The following is a 27,056-nucleotide window of genomic DNA, read 5'->3' as shown; positions in this document are numbered from 1 at the left end:
ATTTATCTCAGGGGTCTGGGGTGGTCTGGGGGAGCCAGTAGGAGGCTCGCCCGTGGACACATCGTGTGTAGTCTACGCGCACTCCGCGTCCCTAATCTAGAGGTCATGTGCTGGACGCGCAGAGGGAGCTGCGAACCGGCGCAAAGGCGCCTGGAACAAGCCCATGGCAGTCACAGGCTGCTCCCCGCCCCCTCCCCATGTCCTACCATGACGTCAAGGTGGGCGGGCGGCGGCAGGTGCGGGGCTGACAACCACTCCTTTAAGGCGGAAGGATCCGGGGGAGGGGGCCCTGGCTGTGCTCCGCCTTATATAGGGCGGCCGGGGGCGGGCGGGAGCTCTCTTGAATCACCCCCGCAGCCTGGGTGCCGCGTGCAAGTCGGACACGGTCCGGGCCCACCCTGCTCTGTACGACTTCACGCTTTCCCTTCAAGGTAAGGCCGCGGTACCCTCGGGGGCTTCTGTCGTTCGGTCTCTTTTTGTGGTTTAGTCTGTGGTCTTCCCAGGCCACCGCCGGGCCTGATCTGCCTGTGGGGCGACGTCCCCGGCGAGTGTCGGGGCGGCGGGTTCCGGGCCTTCGCGTGGCAGGACTCCTCCGGGATGGGTGGGCTCCCCTCGGATACTAGGTGCGGGGGGCAGCGACACGTGGTGTCCGTGCCGGCCCGGGACGCTGCCATGTTTGTCCTCCACTTCCGGGCGCGGCTACGGGGGCCGGAGGGTCCGCGGGATGGCGCGGTGCGCGCCGTGGGTGACTCAGCACGGCGGGGAGCTGCCGCCCGGCTACCTGTGCCACACGACGGCCTCAGGGGCGCTTTTGTTACGGTTGTGCAGATCGCCTTAGGCGTGCTGCCCCCCTCTGTATTTTACTCATTCCAGAATTTTCCTGTGGTTCCAGTGCAGGAGGTGGAGTCGGGGAGGAGGGGGCAGGCTGGGGAAAGACTCATGGGGCCCTCCCCCTCTCCTCCCCTCCCCGACAGTTCAGATTGTTCTGGAAGCTTCCGGAGCCAGGCGCCCCGCCCCAGTGCCCGGATGCTGGGGCGGTGGGAGGGTATATGATGATAGCGTCCCCTCCTCGTGCAGCTCCTGCCGACGCATGTCCGGCAGGGACGAGGGTCGGCGGGGCAGCTTGGGCCACCATTTTACTCGTGTTCCGTGCTGTCCAAATCTGCACAGTGAGGAGGGGTCATGGTGGAGGTTGGACCTCACCGGCTCTTTGTCCTGATTTAATTGCCCCTTGGGCACCTCCACCTGTGACCTCGGGTCGTTTCCACTACTGGGTAGAAGACTGCACTCATTCGATAAACTCCTGATGGCCCAAGGGGTGCGGCACATAGAAATTGCCTCTGTTAATTTTTTCCCACAAGTAGAGAAAAAGTTCTAGTTAATGGGGGAGAGGGCGATTAATAATATAGTTAACTATCTCACTGACATTCTGAAATTTTACTAAGTTATACTGAGAGGTCCTGAGGTTGCTGGTGACTTAGCTCTCCTCTAGCACCATTTTACGAAGTCTGACTTTGCGATTGGATGAACGGTGCGTGCTGTAGGAATTTTCCACTCCTCTTGATTTGGTTGTTCACTGTGTAGCTTGTGTTTGTGAAGAAATGGTGGCTTTCATCTTTTGGGATTGGATAGTATCCAGCTCAAAGCAGTTTGAACTGAATCTGATAAGGTCTTAATCCTGATTTAGGGTTTTAAAATGGAGGTCATCATCCTCTGTAATTTTTGGTCTTTTCATTCGTAGATGCCTGAGGAAGTGCACCATGGAGAGGAGGAGGTGGAGACCTTTGCTTTTCAGGCAGAAATTGCTCAGCTCATGTCCCTTATCATCAATACTTTCTATTCAAACAAGGAAATTTTTCTTCGGGAGTTGATCTCTAATGCTTCTGATGTGAGTAGTGTTTTTCATTGTGTTTTTAAGGTAGATTGAAATTTGGTGGGAGGGATAAACAGTAGTTGGTCTCAAAATTCGCCTTATTCTATGTCCCTCAAGTTTGAAAGGGAAGGGACAGTCTGTATAAGTGGAATAATGTGATGATGATGGCTGTATTTACAGGCCTTGGACAAGATTCGCTATGAGAGCCTGACAGACCCTTCCAAATTGGACAGCGGTAAAGAGCTGAAAATTGACATCATCCCCAACCCTCAGGAACGCACCCTGACTCTGGTGGACACAGGCATTGGCATGACCAAGGCTGACCTCATAAATAATTTGGGAACCATTGCTAAGTCTGGCACTAAGGCTTTCATGGAGGCTCTCCAGGTATGAGCCTGTCATCCACACCATTCTCTTGCTGATTCAAAAATGTATTGACTATTGTGTGTACGTATGGGGGTGTGTGCTATGGCACACATGTAGAGGTCATGATCAGCATTGGTTCTCATTCCCGTGGGTTCTGGAGATTGAACTCAGTGTTGTTGGGCTTGCTCAGCAGGTTCTTAACCTGCTCATCTATCTCACTTGGCCCTTCGATTAACTTTCAAAACCCTTTGGCAGGCTGGTGCAGACATCTCCATGATTGGGCAGTTTGGTGTTGGATTCTATTCTGCCTATCTGGTGGCAGAGAAAGTGGTTGTTATCACAAAGCACAACGATGATGAGCAGTATGCCTGGGAGTCCTCTGCTGGTGGATCCTTCACTGTACGCGCAGACCATGGTGAGTTGGCTCTGCACATTGTGGTTGGTGGAACTCTGATAATAGGCCTTGAGTATTTTATTTGTAAAGCAGTTCTTTACTTTAGCCCAAGTACCTTAGCTGAATATCCCTGTTTCATGTCTTCATGATACTGCTGCCTCCAGGTGAGCCTATTGGTCGGGGCACCAAAGTGATCCTTCACCTCAAAGAAGACCAGACAGAGTACTTGGAGGAGAGGAGGGTCAAGGAAGTGGTGAAGAAGCACTCACAGTTCATAGGCTATCCCATCACTCTCTATGTGAGTATGGGCTGGTAGGCCCTTGAGTATGCTCAGTGGCTTTTGTTCTGGTGGCTCATGGCTTTAGGCTTTGCTTTCCTGGTATTGAGTTCTCCAAGATTTATTTCTTATTTGGTACTTTAGTTGGAGAAGGAACGGGAGAAGGAGATCAGTGATGATGAGGCAGAGGAAGAGAAAGGTGAGAAAGAGGAGGAAGATAAGGACGATGAGGAGAAGCCCAAGATTGAAGATGTGGGGTCAGATGAGGAAGATGACAGTGGCAAAGATAAGAAGAAGAAAACCAAGAAGATCAAGGAGAAATACATTGATCAGGAAGAACTGAACAAGACTAAACCCATTTGGACCAGAAACCCAGATGATATCACTCAGGAGGAATACGGTGAATTCTATAAGAGCCTTACCAATGATTGGGAAGACCACTTGGCAGTCAAGGTGAGAAATCTATGTTGTCTAAACTGGAGGGTCAGGTAGAAATGGTCCTATGGGTGGGAGAGTAGAACAAGGACTTGCTGGACTGGTTGTAGCTGAGATCTGACAATCTCGGGGCCACGTGACTTCATACCTGGAACTACCTCAGGGGAGAGAGGTTCTGTGCTTCCAGTGATTATACTTTCCCTTCTGGTGGGAATCTAGCTGGTGGTCACTGACAGCCAGGAGTTGGTTGGACACTTCAAGCATTCTAGATTTACTTGGCATTGGGGCTGTAAGGTGCTCACAGTACCTACTCTGTCCATAAAAGCTTTAAGTAAAGGGTGTGGCATTGTTCTGTGGCAGATGCTTAACATGGGACTTAAATGGGTGTCTTTCAGCACTTCTCTGTTGAAGGTCAGCTGGAATTCAGGGCATTGCTCTTTATCCCTCGGCGAGCTCCCTTTGACCTCTTTGAGAACAAGAAGAAAAAGAACAACATCAAACTCTATGTCCGCCGTGTGTTCATCATGGACAGCTGTGATGAGTTGATACCAGAGTATCTGAGTGAGTATCTCATGGGCCTAATGGGATATAGGTAAACTTTTAGGTTTTCAGTAATTGTCTGAGACGAGTCTTTAGTCCAGGTGATGCTTCCTAAACCTTCACTTGCTGGGTGCAAAAAGACCTTTTGTTGAGTCTGGGTGTGACAGACCATGTCTGGTACATTTTCCTAAGTGAAATTTCTGCCTTGGTGACTGTAGATTTTATCCGTGGTGTGGTTGACTCTGAGGATCTACCCCTGAACATCTCCCGGGAAATGCTCCAGCAGAGTAAAATCCTGAAAGTTATCCGCAAAAACATTGTGAAGAAGTGCCTTGAGCTCTTCTCTGAACTGGCAGAAGACAAAGAGAACTACAAGAAATTCTATGAGGCATTCTCTAAGAATCTAAAGGTAAGGGGAAGGGGGCAAGTGCTTACTTCCCGTCACTGCTCTGCCTAAGGATTCAATTTTCTAGTTATCAATTGGATTTTTCCTCTCCCTTCCCATAAAGCTTGGAATCCATGAAGACTCTACCAACCGGCGACGCCTCTCCGAGTTACTGCGCTATCACACCTCTCAGTCTGGAGATGAGATGACTTCCCTGTCAGAATACGTGTCTCGCATGAAGGAGACACAGAAGTCCATCTACTACATCACTGGTGTGTTGGAGCTTGGGTTGGATGAAAGCTGACCTAGGGGAGAGGGAAATGGAAGGAGGGACACAACGTCAGGGAGTGGGAGTGCTCTAGCCATTTTTGGTCATTGAGGTTCTACCTAACCAACCCTACAGGTGAGAGCAAAGAGCAGGTGGCCAACTCTGCCTTTGTGGAGCGTGTGCGGAAGCGGGGCTTTGAAGTGGTATATATGACTGAGCCTATTGATGAGTACTGCGTGCAGCAGCTGAAGGAGTTTGATGGGAAGAGCCTGGTCTCTGTGACCAAGGAGGGCCTGGAACTTCCAGAGGATGAGGAGGAGAAGAAGAAAATGGAAGAGAGCAAGGCCAAGGAAATCTTGGATAAGAAGGTTGAGAAGGTGACAATCTCCAATAGGCTTGTGTCTTCGCCCTGCTGCATTGTGACCAGCACCTATGGCTGGACAGCCAACATGGAGCGGATCATGAAGGCACAGGCACTTCGAGACAATTCTACAATGGGCTACATGATGGCCAAAAAACACCTGGAGATCAACCCTGACCACCCCATCGTGGAGACCCTACGGCAGAAGGCCGAGGCTGACAAAAATGACAAGGCTGTCAAAGACCTGGTGGTGCTGCTGTTTGAAACTGCTCTGCTGTCCTCTGGTTTCTCCCTTGAGGATCCCCAGACCCACTCCAACCGCATCTACCGCATGATCAAACTAGGCCTGGGTAAGCAGAAGTCTTGTGTGGATGGCACACTGTGGAACTAACTGGCTGATCTCTCAACTTGATGCCACGGGTCCAATTTTCATTATCTTTGTAGGCATTGATGAAGATGAGGTGGCAGCAGAGGAGCCCAGTGCTGCTGTTCCTGATGAGATCCCCCCGCTTGAGGGTGATGAGGATGCATCTCGCATGGAAGAAGTAGATTAGAGTTCTCACCTGGAAGTCCTGCCCCTTGTATAGTCCTCCTTTGAGCGGCTCCCCAGCAGCCTGACCCACCCGCCTCTCTGCTGCTGTCTTAGTGGTTACTCTCCTGTCTTTGTTGGTGTCTTAAGGCAGGAAAATTCCCTCCCTCACTAAATAGCAGGGTTGGGTGTTGTGTATTGTGGTTTTTTTGTTTTTATTTTGTTTTGAAATTAAAAGTATGCAAAATAAAGAAGATGCAGTTTTATACAGTTCTGCTCTCCCTTGTTAAATGGATACACTACTCCACTATACCCCAGGATGCTGGTTACACTGCAAGATTTAAGTTAACTAAAGGCACTTGCCTGTTTTTGAACTCAGAAAACACAGGGCCAAGTCCACTGCAGCAGTTTTAATAAAAGCAAAAGGTGGCATTTCCAAAGTATCAAAACCTGCAAGTGGCTCTTGGGACAGAGCCTAGGCCCTTGGAAATTGTGGTGTGTTGTCTTGGCACAGATCACCACTAGCCCCGGGAACCAGCATGGGGACTTTATGAACACTGTGCTTCTCTTCCCCAAGACTGCAGTTACCTGATAGTCTTGAGGGTGAATTCAGGGTAAGGGGACACAGGTGAGGTGTCGGTGGCAGTACCACCATGTCAAGTGTGTGAAGTACCGCTGCCTCCCTAGTGTCACCTCCATCCTGGGGTGCAAAAGAACCAGCCTATTGGAGGAGTGGGGCTCTTAAGGCAAAAGGTAGGGCTGCCTCCAAGCCCCACTGTAGGGTTGGTCAGTGATACTGAGGAAATAGCACTTTTTGCCCTCTGAACTGGAGCCTCTGAGAAGCTACAAAGGCCACACCTCATACCTTCTGCACAGGGGGCTCAGTGGGCACAGCCTTCTTGCCCCGCTGCTTGAGGCGGCCCCGAGCATAGACTCTGAGCAGGAGGGCAGCAAAGACCACAGCCACTCCCAGTCCTCCCACCACAGTGACAGTGTGACCGTAGAGGAGGCAGGAGAGGAGGATGGCAATGGCCTGACGGAGAGTCATGATGATGGTGAAGACAGCAGCCCCAAATTGCCCAATGGTATAGAAAATGAAGAGCTGGCCACAGGCAGAGCAGATGGAGAGGAGGAGGGCATGGGCAGCAAACTCGCTGTGTCGTCCCATGAAGCGGGTCCCCTCCAGTAAGGCTCCCTGCTCCAGTAGTGAGCCTACTGTGAAGAGGCAGGAGAATAAATTGACCCCAAACATCATCTGCACAGATGACATCTTATAAGCAAACAGAGCATCCTGCCAGTTCGAGGTGAAGCTGTCAAATGCGATGTAGCCTGCCAGTAAAAGGAGGCCGGACAGTGTGGTGGCTGGGGAGCTGCGGGGCTCTGGTCCACTAGACAGCAGAAACATGCTGACCCCAATGGAGATGAGGCCAGCAGTCAGGTATTCCCAGTGCTCGTAGCTGCGTCGAGACACCAGCTTGCCCATCAGCATGACAGGAATTACCTTGGAGGCCTTGGCCAGCACCTGGGTGGGGAAGCTGACAAACTTGAGTGCTTCATATTGGCACCAGCTGCTGAGCACATTTGACAGACTGGCAAAGGAGTACCGGTACATGGGTGCCCCATGTCGAGGTTGCTTGCAGAGGACACAGTAGAGGCCAGCCACGAGCAGTGCCAGCACACGGTTCATTAGCACCAGGAACTGGGAGTCTGTGAAGCGCTCACCAGGTGATGTGGCTGTGGCCCCATAGCTGCGGGTCATCACTCTTTCCTGCAGTACACCCCAAGTCAGATAGGATACCTGGGGGTGGGGTGGGGGGTGGAAAATGGTGAGTAATGAAGGAAAAGTAAGAAGCTTCAATTTCCCTCTTCCATAGGATGGTTGCATAGGATTTGAACAGCATGGGTTTTGAATCCTCTGAGCTTTCCTTCCTAAGCTTGGATTTACCTAGTAGGGAATCTAGTGAAAACACAGTAACACTTTAGGACCAGGCCTTGTCTGCCTGCACAGTATGGGTACACTATAGCTGGCTCCATGCAAACTGTTTCCCTATCTACTCAGAACCAGTTCAGGGAGGCTGGACACCTGCAGCTCAACAGTGTCCAAGGTGGCTTAGTATCCTCTCTGAATTCCTGGAGACACACTTCTCACACAGGTCGTACTGAAACTTTATGTGTGTCCGTGTGTGGTACTAGGGATTGAACCTAAAGCTTTGTGCATGCTATGCAACATCCCATTTTATGTTTTTACACATGGTATCACTAAATTGTCCAGGCAGGCCTTGAACTTTGGCTCCTTCTGCTTCAGCCTCTTGAGAACATGGGGTGACAGCCTGTGCCATCATGTTTGGCCTTTCCCCAAATTTTACCAGCAGGATTATATACAAGACATTCAGTACAGAGAGCAGTGTTAAGAACACAGAAGTCACAGAAAAGTGGGCATGAGACAGGCCCTCTTCCTTCCTAGACACCATTAAATAATAGTGTACAGTTAACTTTCAGTCCAGGTGTTGGACAAGGAAAGGACAGGAGGAAAAAAAAGAGCACTTCCTTCAGGATTCCAGGATGGGGCTGCATCCCCTAGGGAGGAGAAGGACATGAAACTTCCCAACGAGCAAAGTTTTGATGTAGGCACAAGGAAAGCAGGTTTCATAGAGTACCTGCCCATCTATACCCATCCCAGGAAAGGAAACAGCCTGCCTACCTACCTGGAGCCCCGAGGCACAGAAGACCAGCTTCAGGGCTTGCCAAGAGGGGCTGGTCTCTGCTGTTTCTGTCCGGGGAGTCAGGGTCACCTCATCTGAAGCCTTGGGCTCATTGCCAAAGACACAGGCTTTAACCAAGGGGAAGCAAAGACCCCTGCCTGAAAAAGGCACACAAAGTCAAGCCCCAAGTCTCCCTGGCCTGAGCATCCAGCCTACCCCAGCTGGCCTCCCTCCCGTTCCAAGTCACATTCGGCTTTGAAACCGCGCCAACCGGACTTCCCCACCCTTTGGCCACATACCTGTTTCCAGGTAGTTCTTCCGTCTTAAGTACTGCACCAGAAGGTAGCCAGGTACCATAAAGCTGGCATAGCCAGCAGCATTCACCAAAAAGCGGAAGAACCACAGCTGTGTCCAAGACTGCGGAGGGGCTTCGGGTGACTCCCCACCTGCCCCCAGGGAGGGGAGCGCGGCGAGCACCACCACTGCCCACCATCTGCTGGGACAGCCGAAGCAGGGGTTAGGATGCAGCTCTTCAGGCTCTCGGCCCGCAGGAGGGGACAGTCCTAGGGAAGTGCCCAGTCTCCTCCCCGCCCCCTCCGCTGCAGCCCAGCGGGACGTACAAAGAGCCTCTCTCTTTTTCTACCGGGGGGTTTGGCGCGGGCCAGGCAGAGCCTCCTCCCTTCCCGGGGACGGCCCCGTCTGTCCAGCCACATAGATCCCCTCTGTTCCCGCCAGCGTGAGCGGGCAGCTCCAGCCAGAGGCGAGGTCCTCTCCCCCTCCCCCTCTCCCTCCCCAGCGCCACAGCCCCCAATCCCCTCCGCGACACTCTCGAAGTCCCCCGGAGAGCACAAGGGCCACTCGCTGAGCCCTCGTCCCTGCCGGGCTCCACGCTGGTGGGCAGCTCCGGGGGGAGGACCCCACCCGGTCTCCCGAGCCCCGGCGATCACGTGGCCCCGGGGTCTCGGTCACGTGGGCCATGGCTGCCCTAGCCCCCCACCTGGTGTCCATGGTCGTGCCGCGTGGGGCGGAGGGGGGACCGGGGAATGCGAGTCCCCGGGCCGCGCACTCCCTCCGCTCCCACCTCCGCCCGCTCCAGCAGCCAGCGAGCCAGCGGCCAGCGGAAGTGCCGCGCTCTTCCCGCCTCCCTCCGGGCGGCTGCCCTCCACCCCCAGCCGCGACGACACAGTGACTGGGCAATCTCCGGGCCACAGCGCCCCGCGCGGCCTGGAGGCAGACCAGGCCGGGTTCCCGCGGCCAGGCTGCTGGAGCACCCAGCTGTGGGGGGAGAGTGGTACCCCAGGATGGGACACCCTCCCGCTGGGCAGCCACCCCAGACATGGCGATCATGGCCACCTATGGACCAGACTTGAGCCTCTGTGGCCCAAGCGCTTCCTCTTATGTTCTTTCATTTTGTGACAAACGTCTCCTTCCTTTTTTTTTTTTTTTTTTCTTTTCGGTTGGGCCCGAGACCGTTCTCATAGTTCCCGTGACCTTCGAGCTGTGCATGACCTGGCTCATTCTCCCCGCCCACTCACCCGACCCTGTAGAGCCCTGCTGGTCGGCTCTCAGTTCCTCTAATACACCAGAGGCCTTTCCCCATGCTTTGCCTCATTCTTTGCTTATCCTATGTCCCAACAGAGATGACACTCCTTGAAGCTTCCCCGGGCCACCCAAAGAATGGTCCTCGACCCACTTCCCACTTCAATGTCCTCCTTCCCCATAGTCTTTCACTTCACAGCACCCATCGAAACTTGTAACCACACATTTGGATATTTATAATTTTAATGGCTGTGTCACAAGACAAACTTAGATCTTCTAAGCTCTAAGCATCAGAAGTCATGTTGGTTTATTCCTCCTTGTTTTCTGTGGCAGTCTAAGCCTGACCTAGCAGGACCCTCAGTGTGTGGAGTCAGAGGAGAAAAAAAAAAGTAGAGTTGTAGCTCTCTTGTGCCCAGGGTCCCTGGGCTCCTCCCAGATGGTGGTCTCCAGGGACTGGTATCTTCATATTCCTCCTCCCCACTCCATGTCTGGGCGTTTCCACATGGAGGATAAAGGTCTGTGCTGGTAGGAAATGGGCCTGAGGACTCTGAGCCCTCCTATTCAGTGAGTCTCTCCATTGCTCAGGGACCAGTTTCCTTCTCTCTGCCTGTACCTTGGGGTCACAGGACAGGTCTTCCTATGCATACAACTCTAGAAGGGAGGCACTTGAAAAGTTTCTTCCTTCCATTTTAGTGTCATGTTACTGAAGCATCTTTGTCCAAAAGCTCAGTTTGGAGCCTTGTGTATGAAGTCTAGAGAAGAGTGTTTTTCCAGGCCTGCTGCTACCAGGCCTGTAATCCCAGCTACTTAGCAGGCTGTGATGGGAGGATTTCACGTTCAAGGCCTATCTGGGCAACAGAGTGAGTTCCAGGCCATCCCAGGCAATTTAGTGAGACCCTGTCACAAAAAGTAAAAGGAGGATGGGGGATAGAGCTCAGTGGTAGAGCACTTTCCTTGCATGTGTGAGGCTCTAGGTTCAATAGTCCCATGTGTGCACACACACACACACACACACACACACACACACACACATACACACAGGTTCTAGGTGAGAACCCTCAGGGCTCTGTTTGTTCCTATTTCAGTCTTTGCGTTCAAGATCATCTGTTTTCCTACTGACTGACAGTTTCAGCCCCTGCTGTCTTCAACAGAAGCAATTAGGTTTCACCCAGGATACCTGGGGCTTTGAGGGTCTTGCAAGAACTCCATCCAGTCCACCTGTGAAGCTCTTCCTTCCAGACTGGCTCTTTCTCATTTGCAATTCCTCCTCAGCTCAGGACTACATTGGCCCCAGGCTCTGGCCTTAGCAGAGGGGCACATTGCTCAGGCCCAAACTGCAGTAGCTGTGGCTCTAGCTTCCTGGGAAGAGGTAGAGTCCCCCATCCCAGGGCCCCAGACCCTGTCGTGGTTTCAGTCAGTACACAGCAGTGGCTTCCCCGAAATCTTCAGGTCATCGAATGGCAAGTAAGAAAGGAGCTGAGAAATGGAAGAGAGTAACAGGGTCAGGCCAAAGGAGAAGGCAGGAAGGCCCTGGGAAACCTGCCAGGCTGCTCCCATCCCACCTGAGCTGAAAAACAGCAGGAAACAGTGATAGTAACTCCTCAGATCTGGCAATCTGAGTATGGCAGAACCCCAAAGCTTTACATAAGCTCTCCTCTAAAATAATGCAGAATATCTGAGTGGGGAGGGAACTACGGGCCTATTTTTTTGTTGCTATTGTGGGGCATAGGGAAGGGTAAGAATAAAATGCTTTGAACATTTTTGGTTTTGGGTTTGAGGCAAAGTCTCCCTTTGTAGCCCCAACTTGTTATGTAGACCAGCCTTGAACTCAGTAGAGATTCACCTGCTTCTGCTTCCCTATCACTATAACCAGCCTGAATATTTTTTTTTTGTATGTGAACATTTGATCTCTGTGAGTTCAAGGCCAGCCTGATCTACACAGTGAGTTCCAGGACAGCTGGGGCTACAGGGAGACCCTGTCTCAAAAAAAAAAAAAAAAAAAAAAAAGGATGTACAGAAAATGTGAGTTTTACCTCTTTTAAAAAAAAAAAGTCTAAGACCTGGAAACACCAGTTATACATTCGTATGCTGTAGGCCAAACGCAGATACTGAGGTATAGCTCTTCAATTCCTCACAGGCCTCACCATAGCATTGTCTTCTACCTGATTAGCTTCACTAATTCACTCCTAATTCAAACACGAGTCCATGTTTGAGCTCCCTGGTCCTGACCAACTAAAGAAATGTAGAAAGTAAAAGAAAGTAGGGCAGAGACCAGTTGGTAAGATGCAGTCCTGGTTCTACCTCAAGACCTTTTTTTTAAATTAAAAATTTTTTTTTAATCTTATGTGCATGCGTATATTGCCTGCATGTAGGTAAGTGCACCCGTGCCGTGCAATGCCCACGGAGGTCAGAAGAGGCTGTCGGATCCCCTGGGACTGGAGTTATGGATAGTTGTTAGCTGCCATGTGGGTGCTGGGATTTGAACCCAGATCTTCTGCAGGAACAACCAGTGTTTTTAACACAACCAGGGTTCTTAACCACTGAGCCATCTCTCCAGTCCCTTAATTTAAATATTTTATTTATTTATTTATTTATTTATTTGGTCTTTTTGAGACAGGGTCTCCCTGTAACCCCAGCTGTCCTGTTACTCACTATGTAGACCAGGCTGGCCTTGAACTCACAGAGAGCTGCCTGCCTCTGCCTCTCAAGTGCTGGGATCAAAGGTATGCGCCACCATGCCTGGCTTAAATTTTTAATATTTTTATTTTACATGTATAAGTGTATTGCTTCCATGTATGTAAGTGTACTCGTGTTGTGCAATGCCTGAGGAGGTAAGAGGGCATCAGATCCCCTGGAACTGGAGTTACAGATGGTTGTTAGCCACCGAGTAGGTGCTGGTAATCAAACCTAGGTCCTCTGCAAGAACAGCCAGTGTTCTTAACCATTGAGCAATCATTCCAGCTCCCTACCTCAGCCCTTTTAAAATAATCTTTTTGATTATTATTATTATTATTATTTTGGTCTTTTTGAGAGAGGGTCTCCCTGTAGCTCCAGCTGTCCTGGAACTCACTATGTAGACCAGGCTGGCCTTGAACTCACAGAGATCCACCTGCCTCTGCCTCCCAAGTGCTAGGATTAAAGGTGTACACCACCACTCCTGGCCGATTATTTTTTTTTATGTGTATGAGTGTTTTGTATGTAAGTACACCTGTATTGTACAATGCCCACAGTGGAAGAGGATGTTGGCTCACCTGGAACTGGAGTTATGGGCCACTGTTAGCCACCATGTGGGTGCTGGGAACTTCCAGGTCCTCTGCAAGAGCATCCAGTGTTCTTAAACACTGAGCTATCTCTCTAGTCCCCAGCCTCCCTTTCTTGTGAGGGAAGGGGTTGAGGCAGGGTCTCATGTAGAGCAGGTTGGCTTTGAACTTGCTATGTAGGTGAGGAAGACCTTTCTGATCCTTCTGCCTCTATTTCCCAAGTGCTGGAATTACAGGTATATGCTACCACAACCAGTTTATGTGGTGCTGGGGATTGAACCCAGGGCCTCTTGCATGCTAGGCAAGTACTCTGTCAACTGACTTATGTCCCCAGCCTGACCCTAGCATTGTTAACTCCTGGTTCTTTTAGCTAATGAAAGCACCTAATTATGCCATGGGGGTGGGAGGCCCTGCAGAGCAGAGCATCGGCCTCTTACATCCTCAGCCAGGTCCTGGGGTGTCTCATCTTCCACGTTCAGCAGCAAGGAGTCTGCACCAGCCTCACACAGAGTGGATGAGATGCTGTTGAGGCCCCGGCCAGCTGCCAGGTGCAGGGGTGTGCACCCGTTGAGCATGCGGGCATCTACCCTGGCACCAGCCTGGAGCAGGAACTGCACCAGGTTGCGTTCCTGGGTTTCCACAGCCAGATGCAATGCAGTCTTCCCACTGGTCCCCTCCTGGAGAGGAATAAGGATGTCAGTCATGAATCTCAAGAGACAGTGTGCTGGGTCTGGGCAGTAGAGATGGGATTTCACCATGTCTGATACAAGGGTCCTTCAGCAGAACAAGATGCTGGCAGGTGGTAGGTAGGGCCAGGCAGCACCCTGATTGGTGGTCTCACCTGCGCATCAATGTCAGCTCCATTCTGAAGCAGCAATTCTATGAGTGGCTGGTTCTTCTGCAAGGTGGCTATGTGGAGACAGGCCAGACCTGGGGTGGGGTGGGAACTGATGATTAGTGTCTACTTGCCCCTTTTTTCAGGGACCTCCTTACCCTTTAGCCTCAAGGGACCCCCGCCTACTCAATGCCTCTAATCATAGGACTATTAAAATACAACCCCTCAAAAACCCCCTCAAAAGTCTGAGAGGAAAGGAGCCCAAAGTTTCCATCTTTTCAGTCATGTTATCGAAACTTTCATGCTTCAGGGGCCAGGTTGCTGAGTGACAGCCCCAAACACACACTCTTTCAACGCACAAAGCACCAACTCTAGACTTTTACCTGCCTTCAAGCCCACGCGAGGCTTCTCTGAGAAGTCACCTGGGGATCCTCATGCCCCAGTTTCTCCCCAGGGGTCACTTCCTCCGTGTGTCCCCATGGCTTTTTTTTTTTTTTCTGATCTCCCTTGGGCTCTAGAACCCCCTTCCTTTCTCTACCCCTACTTGTAATAGAGATCTAGATTCAAATTTACATCCTCTATCTCCATCAAGTCTGTTTAAAAGTCCCCAACTCTATGAGGATTTCCTTGACCACAATACTAAAAATCACCCCCGACACCCTGCCACATCCCAGTTTCCCCCTCTCTGCTACTCTACCACAATACTCAGTTCCTTTAAACACACTGTATAATTCACTTTGTGTATTTATTGTCTGTCTCAATCTTCTTTGGTTTTGTTCACAGATATAAGCTCAGTTCCTAGGACAATGCATGGCACACAGAAGGCCCTCAGTACATTTCTGCTGAATGAATGAATTTGTCTAGTTGCTACTAATTTTTTAGAAAATATTTTATTATTATTTTATGTGTATGAGTGTATTGCCTGCATGTGTGTAAGTGCACCCATGTCATGGGTTGCCTGCAGAGGTCAAAAGAGGATGTCGGATCCCCTGGAATTAGAGTTATGGACAGTTTTTAGCCACCATGAGGATGCTGGGACTCAAACCCACATTCTCTGCAAGAACAGCCAGTGCTTTTAACTGTTGAGCCATCTCTCCAGGCCGTAAATTAATTTTTTTTTTTTTGGTCTTTTTGAGTCAGGGTCTCCCTGTAGCCCCAGCTAACCTGGAACTCGCTATGTAGACCAGGTTGGCCTCGAACTCACAGAGATCCACCTGCCTCTGCCTCCTGAGTGCTGGGATTAAAGGCGTGCACCACCACGCCTGGCTAATTTTTTTATTTTTAAAGACAGTGTCTCCCTGTAGTCCTAGCTGGCCTGGAACTTGCATTGTAGACCAGGCTAGCCTTGATCTCACAGAGCTCCACCTGCCTCCTCCTCCTGATATTGGAACTAAAGGCATGAGCCACCATACCTGGCCTAAATTAAATATCTTAAGGACAAGATTTAGATTTCTGCTCAGTACATGGCAGGTGCTGGGGAAATTCTGAAACGAATCATTTGCTTAGTCCTTCATTTAGTAAAGATGTACTTAGTGCTTATGTGCTAAGCTCTGAAGTATTGACAGACAGTCTAGTACTCTCCCTTCCCTGAGACTAGGGTCCTTGTTCTTTATCCCCTCCTCATCCCACGGGTTTGGAGGTCACCTTGCCAGTTCTGCAGTTGGAGGTCCAGAGAGTGAGATGGTTCTCTGCCTGGCTCTGGCTGCTCCTCGAGCAGGCAGCACGCACAGGCCAGATTCTGGCGCTGACAGGCCACATGCAGGGCTGTGTCACCATGTTGGTCCTGTAGTACTCGGCTGGCCCCCTTCAGTACCAGTGCCCGAACTGCATCTGGCTGGTCTAGATGAACAGCCAGATGGAGCGCTGTCTGTAGGTACAGAGGGTCACAGGGTCATAGGGTCACTGTAGCAGGCGCCTACTTCCAAGAACACGCTTGGGGAGTGGGGATACAACAGAAACTGCCTGCACCTTCTCCGAAAGCAATTATAAAGGCCATAGTCCTGGTCCTTCCAAGGAATTACTCCTAATCCCTTCTCTTTGTCACTCTCCACTAAATTCTTGGGACCCCAATTCTGGGAGCAGGGTAAGGGAAACAGTCCCTGAATCTTCTTGTAGGTCCCCTCAGCCCCTGGAGAAAGGACATATAGGGGCAGATGCTAGCCCTTCACCCTCTGGGGAGACCTGTGTTTTTCCCAGGGGGTTAGGTTGCCGGGGCTGGGGTAGGGGGAGGAGAGACAGGCACCAGGGGCAGTGTACCTGACAACCTCCCTTTTTTTCGGGCGTTTTGAAATAGGATCTCCCTGTAGCCCCAGCTGGCCTGGAATTCATTATGTAGACCAGGCTGGCCTCAAACTCACAGAGATCTGCCTGCCTCTGCCTCCCAAGTGCCTGGTGATAACCCCTTTCTTTAAGGCTCAATTCAGACGTTACCTCTTGTACTAAGCATTCCCTGTCTGTTCCACAAAGACACTAATTGGGCCCCATTGTGGCTGGCATGAGTCTTTATCACAGTTTTTGCCATTGTGCTGTGTAATGGTGCTGGTGAGTTGTCCAGCACAGGCTGTGAGCACCTTGTGGGCAGAGACTGTATCTTACTCATTTCTGTGTTGCAGTTTCTGGCCCTGCATCTGGCAGATGACTTTCTAAGGCCTCTAGTGTGGCTGCTGGGGATGGTTGCTAGGGCTCAAACAGGTACCTGGGAATAGTCTCCTCTCTCTACCCACCTGGTAAAGGTTGTTCTGAATGTCCAGGACTTCCTGGGGCAGCAAAGCCAAGCAACACAGTAAAACCGCTGGGGCTTCATGAATCACAGCTAGGTGGAGGAGCCTGCGCAGGAGAGAGCTGGGGGTCAGTGCCTAGGGTAGAGAGGGTATGCTGGGGTCTTGGGATTAGAAAGAATACATTGACCTCTAACTAGCTACCCACAGTGGGGTAGGTGCAGGAAGTGAGAGTTTGGGCCAGGAAGTAAGGGGTTGATGCGGAAAATGCAGGATTCTGGAGGTAGGAGCTCCAAGTTCCCATGGTTGGCCCTGAGGAGGGCCTTGGCTGGGTGGGCATGTGGGCAGTGTGCTGACAGGACAAGGGCCTTCCTGTCCAGACTGTCCACACCCAGCTCACTTCTGCCCCCAGGGCCCTGCCAGGCCAGCTGCAGCTCAAAGCCAAACTGAAAGCTACTGGGAGGATCACAGAGGGGGTTTCCAGGCCTGATCTCCCTACCTCCCCACAACAGGGCAGACAGGAGGAAGCAGATGTGGGGTTCCCCCTAAACAACTCAATGTCACACATTCCAAGGGAGGGTTACAAGGGAGGGAAGAGAACAAGCAAGCCGGTATGGGATCCTGAACTGCTGCCTTAGGAGTCAAGAGACCCACTCCTCAGTCTGTACAGGCCAGATGGGGCCTGATCAGAAGCCCTCTCCTAGGTGCAGCTCCAAGGGGAATTTGATGCAGTGCAGAAAATGTGTGTTTGATGGGAGGCGACAAAAGTTGTAACTTGGGGGCAACAGGGGCAGCTGGGACAGGAAGTTCCAGTCTTGGGGTTTTCCCCACATCAGGTGGGGAAAATGAAAGCCAGGACTGGAGAGTCTAGGCCTGGACAGCTGCCTTGGGGCAACTTGGCTAAAAGGCCTGTCTGGGCTGGGGAGGGGGCTACTTAGGCAGAAGGGGGGCAGGCTTTGGCTGCAGGCAGCCTGCAAGTGAGGCCCAGGAGAGAGTGACGGAGGGAGGGACAGAGGGAGGAACCACTCTGGAAATCCCCTCGGCCAGGGCCTGCTCTCTGGGTCACATTCCTGCAGCCACCTCCTGTTCTCCCTCAGTCTCCCCTCCTCCTACTTCCTTTTCCTACTTCCTCACTTCCCATAGTCCAGCCTTCAACGGAGGAAAGTGCCTCCTCTTTTCGGGACTCCTGTTGGGGAGTCCTGATGCTCCTCTTCTCCACATGCACACAGCACCTTCCTGTGACTAGACCTGGTAAAGGCTGGGACTGAGAGGGTAACAAATGAGGGCAGTGTTAGAAGTTTTGTGTGGAGCTCCCAAAACTTTGGGGTTCTGGGTTTTGACCCAAGCAAAGAGCACAAAAGGCCTGCTAGGGTCTCTTGTTTCCCATTTACTGGATCAAGATTATCTTTTTTTTTTTTTTTTTAACTATTTATTTTATGTGAATGAGTGCTTTGTTTGCATGTAGGTAAGCACACTACCTGCATGCAATGCCCAGGGAAGCCAAAAGAGGGTATTGGATTCCCTGGAACTGGAGTAATGGACAGTTATTAGCTACCATGTGGGTGCTGGGACCTGAACCTGGGTCCTCTGCAAGAGCAGCCAATGCTCTTAACCGCTGAGCCATCACTCTAGCCCCAGATCAAGATTATCTTTGTCAGTGGCCACTGAGGCCACTTTGCATCTCCAATAAGCAAGTTAGAAGTATCCTTTGCATACCAGCATCTCTGATCTGGAATTCCAGCTGTCCCCTACTCTGTTTATCATCCTCAAATCCCAATCACTCCTTCCTCTGATAGTCTTTCTGGAGGCCGAGTCTTCAACTGGTTAATCTGATACGATCGCCTTAGTCCAACTGCCCCCTGGCCCAGTCCCTACCAGACTCCATCTGGGCCTGGAGGAGGAAAAGGAAAATGAAGAGACAGGACAGGACAGTGAGGAGGACCGGGGGAGCTCAGGAGGTAGAGGGTGTTGAAGAGGCTGATGCTAGCCATCACTTCCCCTTTCTCAGCAGAGGAGGAAGTAAGCTGGGGCAGCCAGTTGCCTATCTGTGTCTACTGGGACAAGAGTGCTCAGTTTAGTCACCCTTCTTTCAGAGCCAGTTCAAACCAGACACCCTGGCAGTGCTCCCCAACCCAAGCTTCTTGGGCCTTAAATGTCAACCTGTAATCTGAAGTCTCTTGTTCCTAGAGATAGGGTGTTCTGGAGTCAGAAACTGGGATCTCAGATGTTAAGCAAACAGGGATACCCCCACGTGAAAAACAAAAACTGGATTGGTCGGGGGAATTTTCTCCTCCCAGGGGTGGGTTACTGGTAGATTTCCAAGATGCTGGCTGGGTTTCCAGGTGCCTGGGTAAGCGCCCAGCTAGTTCTGCCCACTCCCCAAATAGAGAGATGATGCCTTAGTCTTGTGGTCTGGCACTGGCTAGAGCTTAAATGTAGGCTAAGAGTTAAGTTTGGAATTTGGAATAGAGGGAGGGGCTGTCTCTTCCAGGGCGGGTTTTTGAGGGTTTTATTCTCTTGGATGATGGTGGTGGTGGTCAGTTGCAGCTCCTGGGGAGGCCCAGACTGAGCATCCTGTCTCAGCCTAGTCACTTTACTCACGTGTCTCCGTCTTCAGAGATGTAAGTGAGCGCTTCCAACTGCTGAGGGCTCAGCACCCCCACCGGGGTCAGCTGCGAGCCGGGAGCCGTGTCTTCCCTTTCCGAGCCCCCCAGCAAGGTCAAAGACTCTGTGAGCGAGGAGGAGCCGTAGGTGGAGTCCGCCCGCTCCCCATCCACATCTTCCTTCTCCCTTGGCTCTCTGTGGGTCCGGAGAGGATGGGTCCAGGGCTGTGGGCCGTCGGCTTCCGATGGCCCAGAGGCTGGACCCACGGTGGGCTCGGGTAGGGAGCGCAAAGAGCGCAGCGACTCGATGCCGGAGTCGCACTGGCTCTCGTCCGCCTCGTCCGGCCCCTTGCGCGTCTCCGACATGCCGGCGGCGCCAGCCCGGGGTCCGGAGTCCAGCGAGATCCGATTCCGAAGATACGCTGCGTGCCTTTCCGGGTTGGCGGGTCTACCTAGCAAAACTGGCGTCCAGCTCCAAGCGGCCCCATTACCTGGTTGTGCCGGCGCGAGGGGCGAATCAGAAGCGCGAGAGATCCGGAGCCCCGGCCAGGTCCACCGCGGCGGGTACTCTGGGCAGCTGAGCGGTCGCGAGTCCAGTCCTCCCTCTCGCCCCGCCCCCGGGGCCCAAGAAGTGGCTTCCAGCCGCTGGCCACGCCTAGTGGCCACGCCCCCGACAGGAGCTTCCGGACAGAGCCCCGCCCCTCCGGAATCCCCCTTTCTGCTTTCTGCGTAGGCTGTGAGTCTCTAGGTTAGGGATCTTTATTGACTCCGCTGATTTTTTTTTTTTTAATTTATTTATTATTTTTATTTTATGTGCATGAGTGTATTACCTGCTTGTATGTGAGTGCACCCGTGTCGTGCAGAGCCGCGGAGGTCAGAAGAGGGTTTCGGATTCCCCTGGAACTAGAGTTAAGGACGGTTTGTAGCCGCCATGTGGGTGCTGGGAATCGAACCCGGGTCCTCTGCAAGAGCGGTCAGTGCTCTTAACCGCTGAGCCAACTCTCCAGCCCCCCTTCGCTAATTATTTCATTCATTCATTCATTCATTCATTCACTCCTCCACTTCCTTTTCATTTTATTCGTGGATTCTATGCATTCATTCGTTCCTTCTTTTACTTCCCTGTGTTCATTTATCCATTAGATGGTTTAAAAGGTGATTTTCTGCACAAGCTGGGTGCTTTGTGGGGACTACTGTAGGTGGTGGGATGGGAAAGGCTTGCTTCCTGTCCTTTGCCAACTTTTATCAAATTTCCTTGCCTTTTCATCTTTCCCTATATGCCCAGGGGTATGGGTAGGAAGGGGGCCATCCATTATCTTTAGAGGAACGACTCTTCCTTTGAGTCTTATAGAAAGTCTCTTGTGTCAGCTCCCCAGATCACAGAACTGGACATGAGAATGTGATTCGGGGAAGTGGGTTTTCTCAGACAGACTTGTCTAACAAGTAAGTCATGGTGGTCATGGTGGTCATGGGGTTTCTTCTTCCTCACAGAATGGTGCACTGGCCCTGGGTGGGTACAGTATCTGGTTACCCACAATGGTCAGAGAAGTTTAGTTCCACATGGGGGGGCAGGATGGAGATGCCCCCCTACACACTGTTGAAGTCTCCACTCCAGCTCCAGCCCTAGCTGAAGCATTTTTCTTTCCTTGATCCTGCTTTCCTTGAGCATATTCAGGGTTTGGAAGATCACCATCCACAGGTGAGCTCCAAGTTGGGGCCTCACACTGCTCATTCAGATTCCAAGTGCCATCTATCTTGAGCTAGCAATGCCCTTAGATGGTCATCCCCAACCAGGGGAGCAGCTTCCTTTACATCTCTGGCATAGGGGAAAGGAAGCTGGGGGTGAGCAGATAGCTACTAAGCACTTTCCCCTGCCCTTTCCCCTAGAACCACATTTCATTCATCTGACCATTTACTCACTGGCAGACACATATGGAGCTTCTCCTATATGCACAATATTATTCTCTGAGTTGAGAGATAAACCAGTGATCACAGTAATAACCAACAGCCACCATCACTACCACCACCACCACCAAACTCCAAGATTCTGCCTTCTAAAGGCTTTTGGCAATTACAACTTAGAATGGTTGGGGTAAGACAGGAATGGGAACAGGGTGTTGTGGGAGCCACACAGTGGGGCCAGCTACACAGTGGGGAGAGGGATAGAGAAATTTGGTTCAATTTGAGCTGGAAATGGGAAGGGAAGAGGGGAAGTGAGTAGAGTGTCATCATCTCATAAACCCAATATTCTCCATCCCACTGGAGGACCAGAGAGGACAGAATGTGCTAAGCATATGGCAGGGAGGAACCATGAGGGGAAAGTGAAGGAAACTGAGGCATCTCCTTCCTTTGGGCATACTTGGGGTGTAGCACAGTGATAAAATGCTTGCATAGCAAGTGCATGACCATGAGCTTGATACCTAGCACTAAAAAGCAAAGCAAATACTCCCACCTCCAAGCAAAGCAAGCAAACAAAACAAAACAAATCCTAGATACTTTCTTTTGGAGTCAGTATGTTCTCAGAGAAATTCTCTGCCTCCTCTCGCCTATTATTTTTTGTTTGTTTGTTTGTTTTTTTCTTTTTCTTTTTTTTTTTTTGAGACAGGGTCTCACTATGAAGCCCTGGCTGGTCTGTAGTCTGCTATGTAGACCAAGCTGGCCTGGAACTCACAGAGATCCTCCTGTCTCTGCCTCCCAAGTGCTGGGATTAAAGGTGTGTGCTACTTCACCCATGTTTTCTTTCCCATTCTTAAGATCTAGAACAAAAGTATAAGCTGCAGATTCAAAACCTGACATCATGATGGGAAACTGAGATCTAGAGAAGTCAGCTGACTTGCCCAAGAACCCAGTCAGAAAATACAGAGCTGAGTTCTTCTGACCTAATCTAAACCTTTTATAAATTTTTCTTCAATGAAACCCTTGTCAAGATCTAAACCTCTTAGGTGGGGGTACCTGAGCCCTCTGAAAGGATACAGAACTCAGGTGGATGCAGAGACCACCTTTCTAATTCAGATAGAGACCAAATTTAAGGATGACTATCTCAATCCAGCTAGATGTCTGGTCCTGAGCCCTACCAGGTATATGGAAGCCCCTTTCTTGACCACATGAGGTCAGCATTGAGCCACCCACTAAACCAGCCACAGCACCTATACTCTGACAGGAAGCCCTTCTGTTACCCCCAAGAATAGGGAGAAGGACCCCAATGGCAGTGCTATCTGGAAGGATAGCCTAGGAACTTTGACTCAGGCTGTAGTGTGGTCAGGCTCTGACTTTTTTCCTTAGCAACAGCCCTCTCCCAGGTAGGGCCCTTGGGGGCCTTCTTGCTCTGATGGTGTTCCTTAGCTCTCTTTGGGATGCCCCCACTCTCCACCTCCACCCACTGAGCCAGGCTTATCTTCAAAGAAACAGGTCCAGTTTCCATGGTGACCAGGCAGTCAGATAACTCCTGCCACTGCCTCCTCCCTTCATCTCCCTTTTCCTGGAGCTTCCAGGGAATAGGGTACTGTGTGTGAATGGAGAAGGTAGAGGTGGTTTTTGACCTCTTGTGAGTGGAGTTAGCTAAAGAGAGTAGAGTTGTCCCTCTTCCTGAGGTAGAGACAGTGGATGGGCATCAGGAGGAAGATCATAACTAAATGGAAAGTGTAATGAGCACACAAGGGAGGTTAGGAAAGACCAGTGGTTGGTAGGACCTTTGTTCTCGGTCTGTATGAACATGGTGGGGCAGGTTGAAACCAAAATGAGGGGCTGGAGTTGACTGTGAGACAGGCTTCCCAAAATGTGTGGGCAGGAACTACTGGAATGAGCTGCCAGAAGAGATTCTTCCTATGTGGAGTTCTCCCTTTTGGAGACCAAACCCTGTTTTGGGAAAGAACGGATTCCTCCTGAAGAGGGTTCAAACAGGTGGACAGAAAGCCACTTGGCCTCTCTTGGAAAGGGAGGAGTAGGAAGATGGAAGCAAGACCAGGAGTAAGGATAGAGGCAATGGTTCTCCTGCTCCTGAGGTAAGGGAACATCCTGGCTATCTGAGTGTGCTTAAATTCTATCCCCAGAGAGCAGATACCAAAGCTCTGCCTCAAAGTCACTTCCTCTTCCAAATGTCCCCTATGGATTTTTGGCAGGGGAGCACTGCCTCAGTCTACCTCCTTTCCTTTTTGAAATATTTTAGTAATTATTATTATTTTATGTGTATGAGTGTATTGCCTGTATGAATGTAAGCATACCTGCTCATGGAGGTCAGAAGAGGGTGTTGAATCCTCTAGAATGGGAGTTACAGTTGTTAGCCATCATGTGGGTGCTGGGAATTGAGCCAGGGTTCTCTGCAAGAGCAGCCCCCAGTGCTCTTAACTGCTGAGCCATCTCTCCAGTCCCTACCCCTACCTCCTTTTCTTTGACTGTATCTTGGTATGTAGTCCAGACTGGCTTCAAAGTATTGATCCTCTAGCCTCAGGGATGTGCCACCTCCCTCCATGAACTTTTGAATGGGAAAGGTCTGAATTCTAGAGCTGTTTGTATGGATGCTGGCAGGTGACCCATTGAGTCACTTGCCCTCTGTATGCCTTGGTTCCCTGTGGGTAAGGAGAACAGTTACTGTTTGTCAAAGACCCCAGTAACAGTAGAATCTCACAGTGACTATGCACAGATTAACCATGACAAACCATAACCTTTGCATGTCTTTCCCACCCCATTAGACTATGCTTCCTGAGGGTAGGAAATTGTATTCTATTTCTGTACAGGGCACACAGTAGGTGCCTAATACTTGTTTGGTAAATGGATGTATTCAGAAGTGCACATAGGAGTAAATGTCAGTGTCTTGTCTGTCCTAGGGAATGTAGGAACAGCAGCAGTGGGGTGGACTGTGAGGCGGGCTCAGGTGCCCTGGTCATTCAGCCTTGCCTGTGGTCTGAGACTTTACTACCCTCGCTGATCAGAGCCTTACAAACTGTCTAGTCAACTTTCTGGAAACACAGATAAAGGAGGAAGTGAAAGCTCAGCGAGAGGAAGGTACTTGCCCAGGGTCGCACAACTCATTAAAATCAAGAATTAGGCGGGGCGTGGTGGCACATCCCTTTAATCCCGGCACTGGGGAGGCAGAAGCAGGTGGAGATCTCTAGAGTTCAAGGCCAGCATAGTCTACATAGTGAGTTCCAGGCCAGCTGGGAGACCCTGTTTTAAAAAGACCAAAGTAAACAAATAAAATAATTAGAACTCAGGTGTCCTCGACCTCTAGCCTAGGACATTGTATGCGCCTCAGTGCTCCCTGGGACTGTTCTTGTAGGGGAGGGAAAGGGTTCCAGTTTCTTCAATCTTAGCTCGAGTCTTTTCACCCTATTCCATCCCTCTGGAGTTTGGCTTTAACCGTTTACCAACCAACCCCGAATAAGGATCTAGGATGTCCAGTCAGTCCTCAGCGCCCGAAACTTGAGACAGCCAGGGATAGAAGGGATGCCAGTTGACCCTCTAGCACCCCTCTACCAAGGACCTATGGAGAGGAGGTCTCGAATGGGCGGGCAGGAGGGAGATGCGGTGAGCAGGATTGGGAGAGGGAAAGGGTGCGGGGAACCCCTGTTGCTTTTCTCCTGGGGTGGTGGTGGTGGTGGTGGTTATTAGGTAGGCTTGAGGAAGGCGGAGTTTGGGGGGCCGGGGGCGGGGCTCGGCTGCGCTGGGAGGAAGAGGGGGGGCGCGCTGGCTCCAGCTCCGCTCAGACAAAAGGCGGCGGCGGGAGCGGGCGGCAGGCGGAGCGGCTCCTCTAGGTCCTCAAGGTGACCCCCGCCCCCGGCCCCGGCCCCCCCAGCCCGGCCCCTCCAGCCTGCCCCCCACCCTAAGCCCCCAGTCCCAAGCCCCCGGTGCCCTTTCCAGGCCCCCTCCCCCCCCGGCGGGGGGTGGGGAGCAGTGAGGGCCCCGCCCCTCGCGCCCCCTCCCCAGGGCCAGCGCAGGATGCCCCCGGCCCCTGGTAGTCCCCCGGGAGGTCCTGAGCTCGACGCGCCCCCTCTACGCCATGTCCCCCCCTGGCTCGGCCGCGGGAGAGAGCGCCGGCGGCGGCGGCGGCGGTGGCGGCCCCGGGGTCCCGGAGGAACCCATGGCAGCGACGGACGAGGGCCCCGCCCGAGAGGAGGTGAGAGCGGGCGGCCCCTTCCCCGGGCACGGCCGCGGCCCGGGGGTCCGGGGCGGAGCCTCGCGGACCCTGGGCTGGTGAGAGAGGGTCTAGGCTATCCCCTGCGTGAGGATGGTGGGTGGGATCCCACCTCGAAGGCCAGGAAGGACAACTGGAGGGGCTTTGAGCCAAGAAGAGTGCCTTGGGGTGGTGTCACCTGAGCTGGGACGATAGGAAGGTCAGTCTGAAGCAAAAGGCGAGAAGCTCATTAAGATGGGGTTTGCTGAGTGAATTTGAGCAATAGATTTTTTAGCCACTGCCACAGATCAGAGCTCAAAGTTGATCTCTGGCCTTCGCATGCACTCCGACACACACGCATGAGTAACCCCACAGACCTGAACACATTTGGGTGTACACACACGAGAGAGAGAGAGAGAGAGAGAGAGAGAGAGAGAGAGAGAGAGAGCAATTCAGCTCTCTCCCAGCAACATCCTTGCGGCTCCCCCAGGGGTCCCTAAGCCCAGGAATTCTTCAGTTTTGGTACTAAGCATACACCTAGCTAGGGCCCTGCTCTAGTCTTTTGAAACTGGAGACAAAGACTGAAGAAAGTACCAGAAGCCCTCCACTCCCAGTCTTCCACGCCTACTTGTGCACACCCATGCACATTGCACTAGGGTAGGAGGAAAGCTCAGATGGGCATGTAGGTAGAATCCTTTTCCTGTTTGTACAGTGAGTCAGGCACATAACCAGGTGGGCACACAGGTGCACGTATTCACCCCGCTTCCAAGGACACAGCTCCTGAAAGGCACCATGGGCACATGCTGTGTCCTGTTTCCTGTTCCACCTCCTTATCCACAGAAGTCTAGGGCCTGCTGCCTGTTACTGTGCCCTTTCCTTCCGGCTGCTTTCTCCCCGTCTGGCTGGGTCAGGTGCGAGGAATTAAAGGGACAAATCTTTGCAGCAGGAGGTTGTGTATGTGTATGTGTCCATGAGTGTGCATTAATATAGAAAGGGTGGGAAAACTTAGCAATCAAACTCAACCCTCATTTATTATGTGCCTGCTGAATGTCACCTAGGAGGCAAATCGATTGAGGCATGAGCCCTGCCCTCAGGAGCACTCCATCTGGTGGAGAATTAGACATGTAAACAATTCAGAATGTGCCCAGTGCTTTAACAGACAAGCCCTGGGAGAATCTAAAGAATTATTTTGTGACAAATGACTGGGCTTCCAACATCTTCCCTACCCCTAGTTCATAACCCAGTCCTTTCCTCTCCTCAGCCACAAACCTCTGCCCTTTTGGATACCCTTTCCTGGACTGTCTTGTGCTCAGGGGCCCCAGCCCCTCCTTCCCATCCTAGAAGAGAAAGAACGTTGTGTGTGTGTATGGGGAGGGGTTGTGGATAGCAGTAGGAAAACTCAGAGAGGAACATGGGGCCAGGAGGAAGGAGGGATGAGACTGGCCTGGGTTAAACCCCTTTGCCAAAGGAAGTTTTAGTTTGTCTGTGAGAGGAAGGGAGGTGGGTGGACCAAAGGAAAATGGTTTCACCAGAGCCCCAAACTGAAAATATCTGCAAGAAGTCAGGGCCCCACCTGTTTAGTGGGTGGGGGTGATGATGTCAGTGGGTTCCTCTCCCCTTTCCTGGGACACCTGGCAGGGGTCTGGGCTGGGGACCTACCCTTGCTGATGCCTGTTTGTCTACCCCTTCTTCCCCATCCACACCTCCTGTTTCATTGCCATCTCTGTTTCTGTCTTTGGACTCTTTTGGGGTACCATCCTTTCCATTTGTGTCTTCTTTGCTTCCTGGGCCTCCACTTGCAATTCTGATCTCTCTCTGCCTCTTGGGGGTCTCTCTCTCTCTCTCTCTCTCTCTCTCTCTCTCTCT

The 27,056-nt window shown here is 51.7% G+C and overlaps 4 protein-coding genes across 6 annotated transcripts in view; 2 read left to right on the top strand and 2 right to left on the bottom strand.

The window, feature by feature from the left end:
• The first annotated feature begins 287 nt into the window (after positions 1-287).
• On the top strand, positions 288-5,694 carry Hsp90ab1 (heat shock protein 90 alpha family class B member 1). Its single transcript, XM_008829037.3, has 11 exons — positions 288-431; positions 1,742-1,888; positions 2,054-2,260; positions 2,495-2,654; positions 2,798-2,931; positions 3,055-3,363; positions 3,741-3,906; positions 4,104-4,294; positions 4,395-4,542; positions 4,674-5,249; positions 5,344-5,694. The coding sequence occupies exons 2-11, from the start codon at positions 1,742-1,744 to the stop codon at positions 5,451-5,453; spliced, it is 2,148 nt and encodes a 715-aa protein (XP_008827259.1). The 5' UTR covers positions 288-431; the 3' UTR covers positions 5,454-5,694.
• Positions 5,695-5,810: 116 nt separating this feature from the next.
• On the bottom strand, positions 5,811-9,280 carry Slc35b2 (solute carrier family 35 member B2). Of its 3 annotated transcripts, none has more exons than XM_008829039.3 (4): positions 9,128-9,280; positions 8,430-8,623; positions 8,134-8,288; positions 5,811-7,226 (listed from the first exon to the last, which is right to left on the bottom strand). In XM_008829039.3, exons 1-4 carry the CDS (start codon positions 9,136-9,138, stop codon positions 6,288-6,290), a joined length of 1,299 nt encoding a protein of 432 aa, XP_008827261.1. In that variant the 5' UTR covers positions 9,139-9,280; the 3' UTR covers positions 5,811-6,287. The 3 variants fall into 3 exon arrangements, with proteins under 3 accessions (XP_008827261.1, XP_008827260.1, XP_008827262.1); XM_008829038.3 differs by having other exon boundaries at positions 8,430-8,626; positions 9,128-9,275; XM_008829040.3 differs by lacking the exon at positions 9,128-9,280 and having other exon boundaries at positions 8,134-8,284.
• A 1,389-nt stretch (positions 9,281-10,669) lies between these two features.
• On the bottom strand, positions 10,670-19,698 carry Nfkbie (NFKB inhibitor epsilon). The gene is made up of 6 exons (XM_008829036.3): positions 19,083-19,698; positions 16,488-16,590; positions 15,409-15,631; positions 13,771-13,859; positions 13,367-13,606; positions 10,670-11,145 (listed from the first exon to the last, which is right to left on the bottom strand). The coding sequence occupies exons 1-6, from the start codon at positions 19,448-19,450 to the stop codon at positions 11,080-11,082; spliced, it is 1,089 nt and encodes a 362-aa protein (XP_008827258.1). The 5' UTR covers positions 19,451-19,698; the 3' UTR covers positions 10,670-11,079.
• A 5,320-nt stretch (positions 19,699-25,018) lies between these two features.
• The window catches only part of Tmem151b (transmembrane protein 151B), a 5,508-nt gene continuing 3,470 nt past the window's right edge, over positions 25,019-27,056 (top strand). Inside the window, exon 1 of the mRNA XM_008829033.3 lies at positions 25,019-25,193. Coding sequence (XP_008827255.1) covers positions 25,077-25,193 — 117 coding nt within the window. The 5' untranslated portion in view covers positions 25,019-25,076. The remainder of the gene's footprint in view (positions 25,194-27,056) is intronic.

This window comes from Nannospalax galili, unplaced genomic scaffold, assembly GCF_000622305.1.
Source record: "Nannospalax galili isolate Female #2095 unplaced genomic scaffold, S.galili_v1.0 scaffold653, whole genome shotgun sequence".
NCBI lineage: Eukaryota > Metazoa > Chordata > Mammalia > Rodentia > Spalacidae > Nannospalax > Nannospalax galili.
Note: the sequence above shows the minus strand (reverse complement) of the source record. Positions and strands in the feature narration are given on the sequence as shown.

What these genes read in the sequence shown, in the direction of transcription:
- Hsp90ab1 (XM_008829037.3), top strand. Translation starts at nt 1,742, where the DNA reads ATGCCTGAGGAAGTGCACCATGGAGAGGAGGAGGTGGAGACCTTTGCT. An exon ending in TGATCTCTAATGCTTCTGAT is followed by an intron (nt 1,889 to 2,053) that starts GTGAGTAGTGTT and finishes CTGTATTTACAG; the next exon opens with GCCTTGGACAAGATTCGCTA. An exon ending in CATGATCAAACTAGGCCTGG is followed by an intron (nt 5,250 to 5,343) that starts GTAAGCAGAAGT and finishes TTATCTTTGTAG; the next exon opens with GCATTGATGAAGATGAGGTG.
- Nfkbie (XM_008829036.3), bottom strand. Translation starts at nt 19,450, where the DNA reads ATGTCGGAGACGCGCAAGGGGCCGGACGAGGCGGACGAGAGCCAGTGC. An exon ending in ATCTCTGAAGACGGAGACAC is followed by an intron (nt 16,591 to 19,082) that starts GTGAGTAAAGTG and finishes TCTCCTGCGCAG; the next exon opens with GCTCCTCCACCTAGCTGTGA. An exon ending in TTCAGAACAACCTTTACCAG is followed by an intron (nt 15,632 to 16,487) that starts GTGGGTAGAGAG and finishes CTGTACCTACAG; the next exon opens with ACAGCGCTCCATCTGGCTGT.
- Slc35b2 (XM_008829038.3), bottom strand. An exon ending in GAAGAACTACCTGGAAACAG is followed by an intron (nt 8,289 to 8,429) that starts GTATGTGGCCAA and finishes TGCCTTTTTCAG; the next exon opens with GCAGGGGTCTTTGCTTCCCC. An exon ending in TCTGTGCCTCGGGGCTCCAG is followed by an intron (nt 7,227 to 8,133) that starts GTAGGTAGGCAG and finishes CCCCACCCCCAG; the next exon opens with GTATCCTATCTGACTTGGGG.